General features: G+C 45.0%; 1 protein-coding gene across 2 annotated transcripts; it reads left to right on the forward strand.

Annotated features, from left to right (window-relative positions):
• Nucleotides 1–586: 586 nt before the first annotated feature.
• On the forward strand, nucleotides 587–7,741 carry LOC127007937 (calcium and integrin-binding family member 3-like). 2 transcript variants are annotated; one of them, XM_050879456.1, is made up of 6 exons: nucleotides 587–854; nucleotides 1,544–1,943; nucleotides 2,659–2,758; nucleotides 3,327–3,474; nucleotides 3,821–3,930; nucleotides 5,906–7,741. In XM_050879456.1, exons 2-6 carry the CDS (start codon nucleotides 1,858–1,860, stop codon nucleotides 6,011–6,013), a joined length of 552 nt encoding a protein of 183 aa, XP_050735413.1. In that variant the 5' UTR covers nucleotides 587–854; nucleotides 1,544–1,857; the 3' UTR covers nucleotides 6,014–7,741. The 2 variants fall into 2 exon arrangements, with proteins under 2 accessions (XP_050735413.1, XP_050735412.1); XM_050879455.1 differs by having other exon boundaries at nucleotides 587–768.
• The last annotated feature ends 7,480 nt before the right edge of the window (nucleotides 7,742–15,221 follow it).

Below are 15,221 nucleotides of genomic sequence, written 5' to 3' on the forward strand. Positions count from 1 at the left end.
TCTGCAGGAAGGCTGTTCCAGTGGCGAACAACTCTATTCGAGAAGTAACTCCTGCCGATGTCGGTATTGCATCGCTTTGCTTGAATTGTTTTTCCGTTGTTTCTTGTTCTCAGGTTAGTTTGTAGCGTGAAGAGTTTGGAGTGATCAACGTTGCTGAGCTTGTTCAGGTACTTAAAGACTTGTATCATGTCTCCCCGCAGTCGTCTCTTTTCCAACGTGAAGGAGGAGGAGGAGGAGAAGGAGGAAGAGGAGGAGGAAGAGGACGAAGTGTGATTGGTTTACCTGTTTCATTTGGTGGACTAGTTACCTGTGAGCCGTGATAAGGTGTGTGTGTGTGTGTGTGTGTGTGTGTGTGTGTGTGTGTGTGTGTGTGTATCATAAGTGACATAGTTAACTTATTATTATTTTCTGTGCGTGACTCTGTGAAGATATGAGAGGATAATAACTGCAACACACACACACACACACACACACACACACACACACACCGGAAAATGGAATGCGTGATAATATAAATATCACACACACGTCATTGATAAGATACGGGCAGGCGTTACACACACACACACACACACACACACACACACACACACAGGAGAGAGAGCAGTCTAGCGCCCACCTCCCTCCTCTACACACATACACACACATCCTGGTCATAATATTTCGCTTCTCCTCCTCCATTCCCTTCCTTTACTTTTTCCCTTACTCTCCTTCCCTCGGTTATCCATTTCTTCCTCATTTCTTCATTTACATACAATAACTTTCTTGGTGAGTGTTTTTTTGTGTGTTGTTTTGATTTTGAAAGCCACTCTTCCGCATCACAAGGCATAGTTTACACCTGGTTGGAAGCTAAGGTAAGGTGATTTAAAGACAAATATTTGTTAATGTTTTTTCGCCAAGATGGATGGAAGAGAAGAGATGGAAAGTGAAGGAAAGTGAAGGGAAAGAAAAGGTAAGAGGGGGAAGAGAATAGGTTATAAGGGATAGCGAGGGGAAGATGAGGATGGTATGGAGGGGAATAGTAAGGGGGGATGGAAGGAAGAGAAGGAGGAAAGGAAAATGGAGAGAAAATGGAGGGAAAAACAGGTAAGAAGGGGAGAGAATATATATTGGAGGGGAGAAGGGGGGGAGGGAAGGCTACTACTACTACTACTACTACTACTACTACTACTATTACTACAAGATGATGGTGGTAAATATACTAAACCAAGGTAGTCAATGCGCATATATCAGGGTAGCAGTAGTAGTAGTAGTAGTAGTAGTAGTGTTGGTTGTTGGTTACACGGGTTATCTGCTGAGAACACCTGCTTGGCTGACTAATGAACAGGTGTGTGTGTGTGTGTGTGTGTGTGTGTGTAGAGGTGATGCAAGTTTTTGTGTATCTTATCATAATACTGTGAAATTCTCTTCATATCTTCGGCGATCAGCATTTTCTACTTATACGGATATTGCACTGACTCTCTCTCTCTCTCTCTCTCTCTCTCATGTTGTCTATCATACCATTTATTTACATGCTATTTTTTAATCTATTTCGTGTTTTCAGAAGGTGGAATGACAGAAAATAAGTAAAGAAGTAAAGCAGAAAGAATAAACACAAGAAATAGGAAGAAGGGACAGAGCAAAGTGAGGAAAAGAGAAAATAATAACAACGAAGAATTAGAAAACGAAAGAGTAAAGAAAAAGGAATAGAGAGGAGAAGAAAAAAGGAGGAAGAAGAAAGGAAGAAGACAAGAAAAACAAAAAAGATAAGGATAAGAGGGAAGAAGAAATAACCATAAGAGAAGGAGTAAGGAAGAAAGAATAAACAAGAGGGAAAAAAGAAGGAAGAAGAAGAAAAGGAAGAAGAGGAGGTCAAAGATGGGTAACAAGAACACAAGCTTCACGGAGGAGGAGCTGGAGGACTATGAGGACCTGACCTACCTCACACGGAAGGAGATTCTGCTGTAAGGAGGAGGAGGAGGAAGAGGAGGAGGAGGAAGAAGAAGAGGAGGAGTTCTGATAGATGAAAATGTGAACAATCTTTGATATATATTCTCTCACACACTGCAAATTTTTCTTCTTATCATTTTTCTTTCTTTTTTTCTCTTCTGTATTTAGTATTTTGTATTTCCCCTTCATTCCCTTCCCTTTTCCTCTCCCCTTTCCTTCCTTTTTCCCTGCCGTACGTCCCATCATCCCCTTCTTTCCCTTCACTCTTCCTCATGTTCCTTTTCCTATCCTTATTTTCGCTTCCTCTGTCATTCTTTTTTCCTCATCGTATTTGCTTTTCCTTTACTTCTCTTTCCTTTCCCTTACGTATTTCCTTCCTTCTCCCCTTCTTGGCTCTTCTCACTCCCCTTCATTCCCTTTCTTTCCTCTCATCTCCCTTCCCTTGCGCCTCCCCTCACCCCCTTCCCTTCCCTTCCTCATCTTTGCTATCCCTTCCTTTCCCTTATCTTCACGTCTCTCCTTCCTTTTCCTATCATTCTTCTTCACGTTCCCTTCCTTTCATCATTTTTACTTTCCCTTCCTTCATTTTCCTTTCCCTCACGCCTTCCTTACTTATTCACCTCATTACTTCCCCTTCAATCCCTTCCCTTTTCCTCAAGTCTTGCCTTCTTTTCTTTCCCCCTTTCCTCCCCTCCGTGCCTTCCCTCACGACCCTTCCTTCCCCTTCAGAGCCTGGGACAAGTGGCGGGGGCTGGTGGGAGGCAGCGGGGTCGTGGACAGAGTGACCCGCTATCCCGAGGCGAGGGTTCAGAAGCTGCCGGAGTTACAGGTAAGCGTGTGTACCTGTTGATTTGATTTTAGTTAGTTAGTTGTATCATCTTCCCTTTCTCTTCCCTTCCCTTCCCGTGCCTCTTTCATTCCTCCCTTCCTTTCCCTTCATTCTATCTCTTGCTTCGTTTTCTTCCCCATCTTTACTTCTCTTAATTTCTTTCCTACCTCGTATTTGCTTTTTTCCCTTCATTTCTTTCTTTTTTCCTCTCTCCTTTCTTTCCCATTCCTCTCATTGCTTTCCTTCTGTTCTCTTTGCCTTTCCTTACCCCTTTCCTTCCCTTTACCCTTTAGTTTCCTGTTTTCCCTTCCTTTCCCTTTCCTTAACACCCTGGCCAAATCGTTAATATAAATGATAAACAGCAGTGGACCCAATACCGACCCCTGCATGACCCCACCCGTAACACAGCCCCAGTCAGACTTTTTACCATTGATTTGTACTTTTCGACACGTCCTGATCCACTTCAAGACTTTCCTATCTACACCGTATGCCTTTTCCCCTCCTGACTTCCTCTGCTTCCTCCTCACACCACCTCACCTCACTCCTCCTCCTCCTCCTCCTCCTGCAGCACAACCCTTTCCGCGAGCGTATCACCCGGGTCTTCTCCTCCCTGAAGGACTCTCACCTAAGCTTCGAGGACTTCCTGGACCTGCTCTCCGTCATGAGCAGCAAGGCGCCCCTGCAGCTCAAGGCTCATTACGCCTTCCACATCTTCGGTGAGGAGGGGGGAAGGGAGAGAGGAGGCGGAGTGGTGAGGGGGGTAGGGAGAGAGAGGGGGGTAGGTAAGAGAGAGAGAGAGAGAGAGAGAGAGAGAGAGAGAGAGAGAGAGAGAGAGAGAGAGAGAGAGAGAGAGAGAGATATAACGGTTAAATTTTTTTTCTATCATACCTGTTTACCTTCAGTACTAACCTTCACAAAACACTTATACATGCAAAAATAATAACTAAACATAAAATTATAGGTAAATAAATGACACATACCTTAGTTTCCCATAATAAGTAACAGGCGTACCTTCGTTTTCTATGGCGGCTTGATGACGCGAAGCTGTTTCTTTCATGGCAGACTATAACGAAGACCAGATCCTTGACAGCGAGGACCTGGACGTGGTTGTGGAGCGGTTGACGGGGGAACAAGGACTGCTGCCGGAGGAGAAGAAGAAGCTGGTGGAGAGGGTGAGTAGAGAGGGGAAAGAGAGGGAGGGAAAAAGATGCGGAAAGGGTGAGTGAGGGGGAATGGAGGAGGAGGGTAAAGTAAGGAAAAGATGGTGGGGAGGATAAGAAGGGAGATGATGCAGGAGAGGAAGGGAGGAAAACGTGGTGAAGAGGGTTAGTAGAGGGGAAGGGAGGAGGTGATGAAGGGGTTGAGTAGAGAAGAAGGGAGAAGAATAAGCGGTTGGAGAGAGGGAATAGGGTTAGGAGGAAGGGAGATGAAGATGCTGGTAGAGGGGGTGAAGGGAAAAGAAGGAAGGGAGAAGTCGGTGGTGGAGAGGGTGAGTAGGGAAGGGAAGGAGGGAGGAGAAGATGGTGAGGGGAGGAGGAAAAAAAAGTCATGATATTCCGGGAAAGATAAAACGTTATGATATCCAAATTCAAGAAGGGAAGAAAGAAAATGCGGTGAGAAGGAGAGAAGGGAACACGTTATGATATACAAGTTCCCCATCATTACCATTATCTCCAGGCATTACAGATCCCTCTCCCTTCAACGTTCTCCACCTCAATGTCCGTCTATACTCCATCCTGCTCCGACATAAGCTCTAATTTCATCTCTCCATCTAGTTCTCAGTCTGGCACGATTTCAACGGTTACCAGGTTGCCACTCTGTTACTTTGGCTACTCGTGTTATCAGCTCTATGCAGATGATGAAATGATGAGTATGATGATGAATATGAGGTTAGGATGAGATGGATATGACATGTTACTGTGCGTGTAGAGAAGGATGGAGATATAAGAGACAGAGATGTTTGACGAGCGGGTTACAAATGGAAGCTGTGAGAAACATGATAGCAATAGAGGAAAGAATATAAAGAAAAGGTGTTGGGGACGAAGCGAGAGGAGGAAATAAGGAAAACGTAATGCAATGGAAGTTAGAAATTTATGAGGAATAGGAATAAAAAAGAGGTGATTGGGTGGTTGTTTGAGGAAGAGGAAAAGAAGTCATGAGGTGGATGTGGTTTGTACAAATGGAAGAGGAGGTAGAGTGGTTATTCTCTCTCTCTCTCTCTCTCTCTCTCTCTCTCTCTCTCTCTCTCTACTTCCTCCCTTCACCCTAATTTTCTCTTTCCGTTATTTTCAATCATATACACCTGTCTGTCTGTCTGCCTGTCTGTCTGCCTGTCTGTCTGTCTGCCTCAATGCTCTTCTCCCTCCTTTCCTCTCCCTTCTTCTCCTCTTCCAGTCACACTCCCTCCCTCTCTACACGTATGTATCGTCTGTCTGCCTGTCTGTCTGTCTGCCTCAATGCTCTTCTCTTCTCCTTTCCTCTCCCTTCTTCTCCTTCTCTTCCTCTCACACTCCCTCCCTCTCTATAAGTATGTATCGTGTGTGAATGTAACTCCGATTAATATTATTGAGCTGATGTATTTGTGTATTTGATGTATTTTACTGTGAGGAAATTTGGAAGAACATGCAGTGAAAATGTGGTGAAGATGACACAAGCACGTTCATCCTTTTGAGATTATACATGCATATTTATACAAGAGATGATGGCGCCACTATAAACACTTGCCTGCGCCATGACGGGCTGGGGCCAACTACCATCCAGGCCTCTCAAGCAAGCCTACTGGCGCTATAGGCGTACACACAAAAAAAAATAAAAAAATAAATAAATAAATAAATAAAATCCCTCACTTGCACACTATGTCCCTCTCTCATTCACTCATTCATTTCATTCCCTCCCCCTCTAGTATAGCTCTAACCCTCCCTCACTCCCTCCCTCTCACACTCCCTCCCTCTCTACCTCCCTCCAAGCCTTCCTCCCTCTCATTCCATCTTTCAATTTTCCCTCCTTTTAGCTCTAACAATACCTCTCATTTCTCCATTATTTTTTACTCCTTCTATCTTTATCCTTTCCTTCCTCAAATTTTCCCCCCTTCCTCTCTCTCCCTCTCCTTCTCTCCCTCTCCCTCTCACATCTCCCTCCCTCCCACAGCTCCTGGAGGACACGGATCTGGACGGCGGCGGCATCTCGGAGGAGGAGTTCAAACACCTGCTGACCAAGTGCCCGGACTTCATCCACTCCTTCAGGTTCTCCGTGTGAGGAGGAGGAGGAGGAGGAGGAAGTGTTGGTGATAAAGGGAATTAAGGAAGAGAAGAAAGAGAAGGTAGTGATAAAAGTGATACAAGAAGATGATAAGATAAGTAATATGAGAAGGAAGAGAACGAGGAGGAGGAGGAGGAGGAGGGAGTGATATTGGTGATATAAAACGATTAGAAGAGGAAGAACAGGAGGAGGAGGAGGAGGAGGAGGAGGAGGAGGAGGAGGAAGATGACAAGAAAGAGGAGGAGGAGGAAGAGGAAAAGGGTAATGGTGGTGTTATGTAGTGAAATAGAAATAATTCAAGAAAGGAGGAGGAGGAGGAGGAGGAGGAGGAGGAGGAGGAGGAGGAGGAAGAAGAAGAGGAGGAGGAGGAGGAGGAGCAGGAAGATCAGGAGGAAAACTGGAGGATGACTATTTGATAAGGAGAGGAAAAAGGAAGAAAAAACGACAAGGAAGAAGAGGAAGAAAAAGGAAGAAAAGGAAAAGACACATATGATAGACAAATGAAAAAAAGGAGGAGAGATACGTACAGACAGACAGACAGACAGACAGACAAGACACGGGTGGAATACAGAGGAGGAGGAGGAGGAGGAGGAGGAGGAGGAGGAAAAGGAAGACGAGAGAGAGGAGGAAGAAGAAAAGGAGATGGAAAATGTAATGATCACAAAAGTATCACTAAAATTAGAGCAAAAAACGAAAAAAAAACGAAGATAAAAAAGTAATAGAGGAAAATAATTTACCTCAATATAAAGACAGAGAGAGAAAGAGAGCGAGAGAAAGAAAAGGAGAGAAAAAAGTCCTCAGTAAAATAAGACAGAACAAGGAGGAAGAGGAAGAGGAGGAAAAAAAGCAGACAAGTATGGAGGAAGAGCAAGAAATATGGAGGAAAAAAAGTGGAGGAGGAAGAGGATATCGGAGAGACAGACATGGAGAGAAAAGGAGCAAGAGAAATTGATAGACAGAAGTAGTAGTAGTAGTAGTAGCAGTAGTAGTAGTAGTAGCAGAAGTAGTAGTAGTAGTAGTAGTAGTAGTAGTAGTAGTATACTAAGAGAATTGAAAAAAAGGACGGAAAATAATACGAAACAGAAGAAAAGAAGAGAGGAAGAAGAAGAAGAAGAAAAGGAAGAGGAAAAAAAAGAAAGAAGAAAAGGAGGTAAAAATAAAAATAAAAGGAGATGGAAAAAGAAGAAAATGTGTGAAAGAAGAAAAAAAAAAGGAGGTGGAGAAGAAAGAAAAAGACAAGAAAAAGAAGAAAAGGCGAAGAAGAGGAAGAAGAGGAGGAAGACAACACGTTTTAAACAAGATGACAGACGGAGAGCGAGAGAAAAGGAAATGAGGGGAAGAAGAACAAGAACAAGAACAAGAAGGAGGAGGAGGAAGGAAGGGAGACGAGAAAAAGAAGAACAGAAACCGCAAAAAACGAAGAAGAGGAGGAAGAGGAGGAGGAGAAAAGGGGAGATGAGAGAGAAATAATATTGTCAGATCATGTCATCCCATTACCTTTCTAGAAGCGACAAGGAGAGAGAGAATGAGAGAAAAAAAGCGAGAGTGAGAGAAGGAAAACGGAGCGACCTTGGTGCCTTGCGGGGATGACTGACGTAAAAAAAGGCAAAGTGAAAAACCAATAAAAGTTTAGTGGAGATGATGAAAGGGCTTGACGGCGTGGTGGTGATACGGTCTGGTGGTGCTTGTGTGTGTGTGTGTGTGTGTGTGTGTGTGTGTGTGTGTGAAGGAGCATAAAGGAGAAGAAGGAGAAGGAAGAAGAGAAGGAGGAGAGGGAAGTAAACGGTAATAGAGGAGGAGGAAAACGAGGAAGAAAAGGAAGAGAGAGAAAGAGGAGGAGGAGGAGGAAGAGTGTGAATGTGTGTGTGTGTGTGTGTGTGTGTGTGTGCAATACTAACACATCCCATGGCAGCTTCCTAATTACGCTAAACCTCAAAATCACAACATAATTAACTTACATATATATTTAATACCTATCATTATTACACATATTAATACCTTCATTGCTATCCATGTATGTGACAATTATAACTATACTATGATCTGTTATTACGAGTTTATAGAAGGATTATATATATGGTCTATTTTCGTATCTTAAATATATCAGATTAATTATACAAATGTGATTATAATATATGTTAAGAGTTGGAATTGATGATGTTAATAAATTGTAAAAGAAATTGGTTATGTTGTTTAGTAAGAGTCGAGAGAGAGAGAGAGAGAAGAGAGAGAGAGATAATGAGAGCACTGAGGCCACGCGCTGCTTATTCTCTCTCTCTCTCTCTCTCTCTCTCTGAATCGACCTATCTGTCTATCAATTTATCTATCTATTTATCTATCTGTATCTATCTATCTATATCTATCTATATCTATCTATCTGTCTATCTGTCTATCTGTCTGTCTATCTGTCTATCTATCTGTCTATCTTGTTCTTTCCTCCCGTTTCCTCTTCCTGTCAAAATTCTTCCAATCATCTTTTTTTTTCTCTCCATCTCCTCTTTTTGCTCCTTTTTCTCTTCCTCCCTTTTCCTCCCTAATTTTCCTCCATCCTCCTTTGTGTCCTTCCTTCTTCCTAATGTATTGAGAGAGAGAGAGAGAGAGAGAGAGAGAGAGAGAGAGAGAGAGAGAGAGAGAGAGAGTTATATAAGATTATTTCCCGATCACCTTCCCTGAAATATATACCATATGGCGAACGTGGCGTATGTGATTCTCTCTCTCTCAGAAAGGGAAGACGAGAAAACCCTGAAAAGGAGAGCTGGAAGAAGTTGAGAGAGAGAGAGAGAGAGAGAGAGAGAGAGGGGGGAGGGAAAGGGGTATGGGAGATGAATGGAATGGGAAATAAGGGGAAGGGGAGTTGGGAGCAAAACGAGAGGGAAGATGAGGTGAAGTGAAAGGGGTGGAAGAGGAAGAGGAAGGGGAGTAAGGGTGCAGGGTGAAGGGGGAGATGCAGGAGGAAAGGGGGAGTAGGAGGGAATGCAAGGGGGTAGGATATAAGAGTGGGCCTGAGAAGAAAGGGGAGGAGGTGAAGATGAGGGACGGGGATAAAGGGGAAGGGGAAACAGAGGAGGGGAGGAGAGGAAGAATGGGTCTGGATAGGGAAAAAGGGAGGGAGTGGGGAGTAGAAGCAGGGATGGAGTGGTCGTATTCTGTATTCGTATCCGAGTACATTCGAATACCGTATTTGGGTGTATTCGTATTCGTATTAGAATAAATATTGATAGAGATCAAAGTATTCTCATTCGTATTCGAATACAACGGGGAAGTATTCGTCTTCTGCGAATATCTGGCGAATACTTCAAAATTTATTATCATAAATAACAGCCGTTGTTCCTTACAACTCCAGCCGCCTGCTGGGCGGACGTGTAATCGTCGTGTATCGTACAGGGTTCGCAGACTGTGACAGCGCGGCTGACTCAGACTGGAGTCACTGGACGCTGAGTGTGTGTTCATGAGCTCGTTTTACTGTTGCATAACTTCAGAACAGTTCTACACCCAGCTGCGTCGAGAAGGTATTTTTCAATGAAAAGTATTCATGAATGTGTTCATGAAGACTTTCAAGAAGTGTCCGTATTTGTATTCGAATTAAAACAATTTCAATGTATTCGAATTCGTATTCGTATTCGTTGGTATATGGAGTATTCGTATTCGAATACACAATTCTTGTATTCACTCCATCCCTGAGTAGAAGGGGGGGTAGGTGAAGGGGGAGGTGCAGGGGGGGCAGGAGAAGGATTAAAGGGGAAGGGGAGGTGTTGAACAAGAAGGAAGGATGTGAAGGGAAGGAGAGCAAGCGAACTGGAGGAAAGGGGAAGGGGAGGAAAGGGTGCAGGTGGAGGAGGAAGGAGAGTAGGAGGAGGTGCAAGAGAAAGTGTGAGGTGTAAGCGAGATGCAAGGGGAGGGGGTCGTCGTCGGCAGGCCAAAAGGGGAAGGGGAGGTAAGAGAGGTGCAGAGGGGATGAAGGGGGAGTAGAAGGGGGGATGAGGGGTGAAGGGCGTGAGGGAGTGTGAAGGGGGTAGGGGGGTGTCGTCGGCGGGCCAAAAGGCAGCCCGGGGAACACGCGGCTGACAAAAGACTAACGCCGCTGCTCTGGGCGTTACACCAAGAAATATGAAGCCAAATGGAGGGAAGCCACGCGATACAGGGGAGGAGGAGGAGGAGGAGGAGAGGGAGGGTGAGAGGAGGGATAGAAGTGAGGATGACAAGGTGAGGATGATGATGAGGAGGTGAGAGTGGAAGAAGAGGAGGAAGAAGAAGAGGTGGAGGAGGAGGAGAGAGTGAAAAATAGACAGAAGGAAGAGAAGGAGGGATAAGGATGACGATGATGATGATGAGGAGGAGGAGAAGAAAAAGAAGGATTAGGAAGAAAAGTATAAAATTGGAGGATAAAAGAAGGAAGAGGAATAGATAATGACGATGACGAGGTGGAAAAGGAGGAGGAAGAGGAGGAGGAAGGTAAGAATTAAGGAGATGAAAAAGAATGATAAAGGAGTAAGAAAAGAAGGAGTAAAGGAATAAGATCAAAGGAGCATAAGGAGTCCGCAAGAGGCTGGAAGGACATCACACGACAGCTCCTGCAAACATATCAACCCATCCTATCATATCCTATCCTCACTATCCATGAAGGAGGAGGAGGAGGAGGAGGAGGAGGAGGAAAATATGAATAGAGTGGAGGGTAGTGTGCGGTAGATTTGAAGAAAAGACCGAGGAGGAGGAGGAGGAGGAGGAGGAAGAGGAGGAGGAGGAGAGTTAGTGAGGCGAGATGAGGCGTGAAGTGAGAGGAGGGAGAGAGAGGAGAGCAAAGGGTAAGTGGATATGAGGGAAGGGAGGGGAAATAGGGAGGGAGAGAGAAGGAAGGAGGGAGGGAGGGAGGGAGAGAGAGAGGGAGGGAGAGGGAGAGTTGTAGATTTGGAAATGGTAGAAAAAGGAAGAAATTGGACCATAAAAAGGTATGTTGAGAGAGAGAGAGAGAGAGAGAGAGAGAGAGAGAGAGAGAGAGAATAATCAAAAGAAACGGTAAAGCAAAGCAAGAGAGGGAGAAAAGGAGGAAGAAATGGAAGAGGAGGAGCAGAAAAAAAGGAGGAGGAAGAAGGAAGAGGGGAAGAAACTGTACAAATGAAGGGAGAGAAGAGGGGAGAGGAGGAGGAGGAGGGAGAGAAGAAGATCTAGTGACGGGGGAGGTGAGAAGGCAAGCAGGAGGAGGAGGAGGAGGAGGAAGAGGAGGAGGTAGAGTCGGAAACTTCTGAAGGTGTCAATGGCTTTCAAATACACTGCCTCTTTGTGCGTGTGTGTGTGTGTGTGTGTGTGTGTGTGTGTGTGTGTGTGTGTGTGTGTGTGTGTGTGTGTGTGTGCAGGCGTGTCAACATAAGACCGAAATTAAACTCGAAAACATCAACAACAACTTTTTTGAGACGTGTTGAGTTCATGTTTTTTGTTAGTTAGTTCGTCAGTCAGTCAGTCAGTCAGTAAGTTGGTAAGTTAGGCAGTCATCCAGTCAGTAAGTAAGTAAGCCAGTCAGTCAGTCAGTCAGTCAGTCAGTCAGTCAGTAAGTTAGTCAGTCAGTCAGTCAGTCAGTAAGTTAGTCAGTCAGTCAGTCAGTCAGTTAGTAAGTCAGTCAGTTAGTTGGTTAGTTTGGCAGGTAGTCAGTCAGTCTCCCTCTCCTCTCTCTTCCTTCCCCATTTCCCATCTCCTTTCCTTCTCTTCCCCATCACCTCCCTTTCTCTTCTTCACCCTTATCACCTTCTTCATATCTTCCTCTTCTCTTCCCTTTCCCTCTTCCCCATTTCTTTTTCCTCTTATTCCCGCTTTTGTTTACTTCCTTCCTTTCTCTTCACCTTTCAAAATGTTTTCCTACTTTCCCTTTTCCTTCCATTCCCTTCTTTCCCCTCTCAGTCCCCTCTCTCTCTCTCCTCTTTCATTCCTCTTTCTCTCCCTCTCTTTTCCTCTTCCTTTCCTCGTCTTTTCATATCCCTTTTCCCTTTCATTTTTCTTTCCCTCTTTCCTCCTCCTCCCTTCCCCTCCCTTCCCATTCCTTCCCTTACTTTCCCCTCCCTTCTACTTCCTTTCCCTCCCTTCCTCTTCCCTTCCCCTCCCTTTTCCCTCTCTCTTCCTTTCCTCGTCTTTTCACATCCCTTTTCCCTTTCATTTTTCTTTGCCTCTTTCCTCCTCCTCCTCCCTTCCCCTCCCTCCCTTCCCCTCTCTTCCCTTTCCTTCCCCATCAATTCCATCTCCCTTTTCTTTCTTTCTTTCTTTCTTCATCCTTTTGCGCCCTTCTCCCTTTCATCTTTCTTTTCCCTCTCTACTTCTTTCCCTCTTTCCTCCTCCTCCTCCTCCTCCTCCTCCTCCTCCTCCTCCTCCTCCTCCTCCTCTTCCTCCTCCTCGTCACACCCTCATAACTGCACACAGTGGTTTCCTATCCCTGGGCAGGCACGCAGGTGGAGAGAGATAGGAGAGATTGTGTTGAGAGAGAGAGAGAGAGAGAGAGAGAGAGAGAGAGAGAGAGAGAGAGAGAGAGAGATTTTTTTATTTAGATGAAACGTATATAACTGGTGTTCTACTTAGTGTGTGTGTGTGTGTGTGTGTGTGTGTGAAGTGTGACGATCAAGCTTAAACGCGAAAATTATGTTTCTTCAGCTGACTCTCTCTCTCTCTCTCTCTCTCTCCACACCGGGAGGATCAAAACAACATGAAGAGGAAAAAAACAGACTAGAGAGAGAGAGAGAGAGAGAGAGAGAGAGATAATATATGTTGAAAACCGTATAGCCTTTGCTCTCTCTCTCTCTCTCTCTCTCTAATTTGAAAAGTCGAGAAGAGGACCTCTCACGGAAGACCATCAACAGGGAAGAAGAAGAGGAGGAGGAGGAGGAGGAGGAGGAGGAGGAGGAGGAGGAGGACGAGGACAATGGGTGGCAGCCGATCTCATTACGTCCTGCAGAGAAGGGAGGAAGGGAGGGAAGGGAGGGAGGGAGGAAGGGAGGAAGGGAGAGAGGGAGGAAGAAGATGGAAGAAAGACACGGATGAAGGGAAGAAAGAAAATAGAAAGAAAGAGAAAAAAAGAGAAATAAAGAAATTAAAGAATAAAATAACTAGACGATAATTCCTCAACTCTTCTCTTGCTTCTCCTTCTCCTCCTCCTCTTCATCTCTTTATCATCCTCTTCTTTCTCCTCTTCCTCCTCTCTTTCTCTTCTCTCCTCTCATTTTTGTCTTTTTTTATCTACTTTCTACTCTATATTTCAATTTCTTCCTTCCTTTCTTCTTTCTTTCCTCCTCCTTCTATTCCTCCTCCTCCTCCTCCTCCTTATTACTCGTCCTTTTCACATTCCTTCCTCTCCTTTTCATCTTTCTTTTCAATTTCTACTTTTTTCCCTTTTCCTTCCTCTCTTCCACATCCCTCGTCCTCCTCCTCCTCCTTCTCCTCCTCTCCTCCTCCTACTCCTTTCGCTAAATCGCCCTTTTCACATCCCTTCCTCTCCTTTTCATCTTTCTTTTCAATTTCTACTTTTTCCCTTTTCCTTCCTCTCTTCCACACTCCTCCTCCTCCTCCTCCTCCTCCTCTCCTCCTCCTACTCCTTTCGCTAAATCGCCCTTTTCACATCCCTTCCTCTCCTTTTCATTTTTCTTTTCAATTTCTACCTTTTTCCCTTTTCCTTCCTCTCTTCCACACCCCTCCTCCTCCTCCTCCTCCTCCTCCTCCTCCCGGTTTGCCTTGCCTAATGGGGTATTAACTTGGGCCCATTAAGCCGCGCCTTGACCATTCATTACCATTATGAAGCGCTGAATAGCTAAGAGGAGGAGGAGGAGGAGGAGGAGGTGTGGAGATACGCTATTATGTCGGAATGTGCTGTGTGTAGAGAGGGAAATTTTATATACATACATACATACATACATACATACATACATACATACATAACCCGTAGTATCATTCTCCTCCTCCTCCTCCTCCTCCTCCTCCTCCTCCTCTTTTTATTTACCTTTTCTTCTTGTCTTTTTCTCATATCTCCCATTTTTTTCCTTCTCTCTCTCTCTCTCTCATTCCTGCCCCTACTTCCTTCTTTCCTTCCTTCCTTCTCTTCTCCTCTTCCTTTCTTCCATTCTCTCCTACTCCAATTTATTCTCTCCTCCTGTGTCTCTTTTCCTCCACCTCTCCCTCCTTCCATGTCTCCTCCCTCTTTCTCCTTCTCCTCCTCTTTCACTCCTATCCTCTCTCTCTCTCTCTCCATCCCTCCCTCCCTTCATCTTTCCTACCGCACTCCACTTCTCTCCCTCCATGCCGCTACCTTACCATCCCCCTTCCTCCTCCTCCTCCTCCTACTCCTCCTCCTCCTCCTCCTCCTCCTCCTCGCCGCGCCGCCAAGATAAATGATCAAACAGGTAATTGGTTACACTAATGTCGCCTTACCTGTTACCGGCCACGCCACCCACGGGAGGAGGAGGAGGAGGAGGAGGAGGAGGAGGAGGAGGAGGAGGAGGAAGAAGAAGAAGAAGAAGAAGAAGAAGAAGAAGAAGAAGAAGAAGAAGAAGAAGAAGAAGAGATAAATAGAGAGATAAAGATAGATAGGGATAGATAGATAGATAGATGGATAGTCAGAGAGAGAGAGAGAGAGAGAGAGAGAGAGAGAGAGAGAGAGAGAGAGAGAGAGAGAGAGAGAGAGAGAGAGAGAGAGAGAGAGAGAGAGAGAGAGAGAGAGAGAGACTTGATAATTGTATGAATAAGATAAAAAAAAAAAGGAAATTAAAGAGAAGAAAAAATAATAATAAAAAAGACCAACCAACCAACGTGTGTGTGTGTGTGTGTGTGTGTGTGTGTGTGTGTGTGTGTGTGTGTGTGTGTGTGTGTGTGTGTGTGACCTTGAAATTGCTTTGGTTTATTGAGGACTTTCCACAACTCCCTCCCTCTCTCTCACTCCCTTCCTCCCTCTCCCTCTCTCTCTCTCCCTCCCTTGTTTGTGGTGGCGGTCGGGGATGGCGTGAGTGATGCTGGGGAGGAGGAGGAGGAAGAGGAGGAGGAGAAGGAGGAGGAGGAGCAATAAGAAGCCATAAGGAAGACGAGTGAAGGATGTCTCTCGTGTGTGTGTGTGTGTGTGTGTGTGTGTGTGTGTGTGGAATAAGAAGAAAATACAATGATAAATGAGAAGGATAAGTAAAGGAAGATAAAAGAAAGAGAAAGAAGAGGAGGGAAAGGAGAGAAAAAAGTAGAAGGCAATAGA

The sequence above is a fragment of the Eriocheir sinensis genome, chromosome 36, assembly GCF_024679095.1.
Source record: "Eriocheir sinensis breed Jianghai 21 chromosome 36, ASM2467909v1, whole genome shotgun sequence".
Classification (NCBI taxonomy): domain Eukaryota; kingdom Metazoa; phylum Arthropoda; class Malacostraca; order Decapoda; family Varunidae; genus Eriocheir; species Eriocheir sinensis.